General features: G+C 33.7%; 1 protein-coding gene across 1 annotated transcript in view; it reads right to left on the reverse strand.

Annotated features, from left to right (window-relative positions):
• Positions 1-1072, reverse strand: part of LOAG_16984 (hypothetical protein) — a gene marked incomplete at its 5' end in the record, with an annotated part of 7262 nt that extends 6190 nt beyond the window's left edge. The window contains 3 exons of the mRNA XM_020449639.1: positions 224-436; positions 618-783; positions 1008-1072. Coding sequence (XP_020306816.1) covers positions 224-436; positions 618-783; positions 1008-1072 — 444 coding nt within the window. The remainder of the gene's footprint in view (positions 1-223; positions 437-617; positions 784-1007) is intronic.
• Between the last annotated feature and the right edge of the window lie 935 nt (positions 1073-2007).

Genomic DNA, 2007 nt, shown 5'->3' on the forward strand with positions numbered 1-2007 from the left:
TTTTCATCGAGCAAATACAAGTATTACGAGGAGTATGCTTCCAGCAAAAGACAAATTAAGAAACGGCTTCCACATAAGGAAACAAATGGTTTGAAAAGCCTAGAATAGAAGCAAAGAATTTTGAAATTCAGGTGAAAACAACATTCATGAGTAGTACTTCATCCTTCGATAAAATGATTATGAAAAGATCCAGCAAATAAAAAGATATTTAGCAGCTACTCACCGAGAATTGTGGCCAGATAGGTTGGCTAACTACGATAAGACGGTCGAGAAGTGCAGCAGCGACGAGTGCTGCTAAGCAAGCGACGATTGGTACAAAAATCATGAGAGAACAGATAACCAATTTGGCCGTAAAGTTCTCCCTAACTTCATCATACTGTATTTCATTTTGAGGACTATCCTGCTCCTGCATCAGTGTACTGTGCAGATGCACTATCTAAATAATACTTGCAAAAATTGCATGATGGAAAAGAATGAATATTCCTCATTTTATAGATTTAAACACTAGAATTAAAACTTAGAAGAACTGTAAAACCTCATTCATTTTTCTCCTTTTCTGACCAATTATCCTAAAGATGGAAACCCTTTACATCAAGAAATCCTATTGCATCGATTACCCTGAAAAGCGCAACACAGTAGAATGCTGTGGAATAGATGGCAACAGCGATCGATACACAGTGCACTGTCTTTGCCACAACAATTCCATGATTCCGAGACAAGGTATAGAGGCCTACCAGGCCAGCAAGTACATAAATCCAATTTAATAGCCGTAGATCAATCTCCCTGGAATATACCTTTTTTAAATATATTCGGCGGTTGAAGAATGAAAGGACCGACACTGAAATTGAAAATCGAAGCTTTAAAATTTTTTGTCTTTTGCATAACTCTTCAAATATTTAATTTCACATACAAGAGAAAGACTTTTTGATGATATAACGTAATCAAATATCAATTCTGAATACTATTATGAAAGGTACAAGCAGACACAATATATTTGGATCATTTACCGGTAGCTATTGAAAGAAACATTCCAAAATTGACTCGCAGCAAGAGCTACAGCTGTAAGACCCATTATAATCAATATTATATTGCATGCCTGAAAAACAGGACTGATTTTTCCAATTGTATTTTTGAATAGATATGATGATGGTATTAGAATCATGAATGTAATATAATTAAAGAAGTTTAAAATGAATCAAAACGGGACGATTTAGGATATGCATAGCTATGAAAATATGCGTCAACTTCAATTCATACTTTTTTCCTTATAGTAAGTGAGAATTTAGATGCTATAGTTGAATGCTTTAATGTTAGATTCATTACATATATACATTGGGTTTCTTCATAACATTATAAAAGATTCACTTTATAATAACCATAAATATTAATTAAAATTCAATTGCAGATTGAAGAATCAGGAACTGTAAGTGAAGATATTTCACAACTAGTTATTCAAATCAATGAACCTGTATTTGATAAAAATATGTTGAGCGCACTGTCATTATTCCAGGAGTGCGGTAGTGATAAAAAGCTTGCAAAATAAATTTGTTGACTTATGAAATTTGGCGAAGAATATACCAATAAAATTTACTGACAGCGAATAGTTAAAACAGAGCAATGACGCCAGTAGAAGTAAAAGTGTCAACAAGCCCAATAGTAGAATAGTGCTACTAGTTACCACTAGCAACAAATATTGTGATGGTTTGAAAGTTTGCAGTGAAAAATTCCGAGTAATTCTCAATGCAGCATAATTATTCCCTTGCGGCTATGTTTCCCGACCTGTAAAGCATACATTTTCAAGAAATTATGCAAAAAATGCATAAAGGTCAGCTGGTGATATCAGAAAAATGATAGGCAGTACAATCCAAAGATTTAAAATGATGCTACAAATCCGTATAATCCGTTACATGCCACTTACATCACAATACCTCCATATCAGGGATATCAGAGGTATAGCGAATCTTAATGCAATACTTGAAATTATCGGTGTTACTTTATAATTTCGAG

This window comes from Loa loa (assembly GCF_000183805.2).
Source record: "Loa loa unplaced genomic scaffold supercont3.32, whole genome shotgun sequence".
NCBI lineage: Eukaryota > Metazoa > Nematoda > Chromadorea > Rhabditida > Onchocercidae > Loa > Loa loa.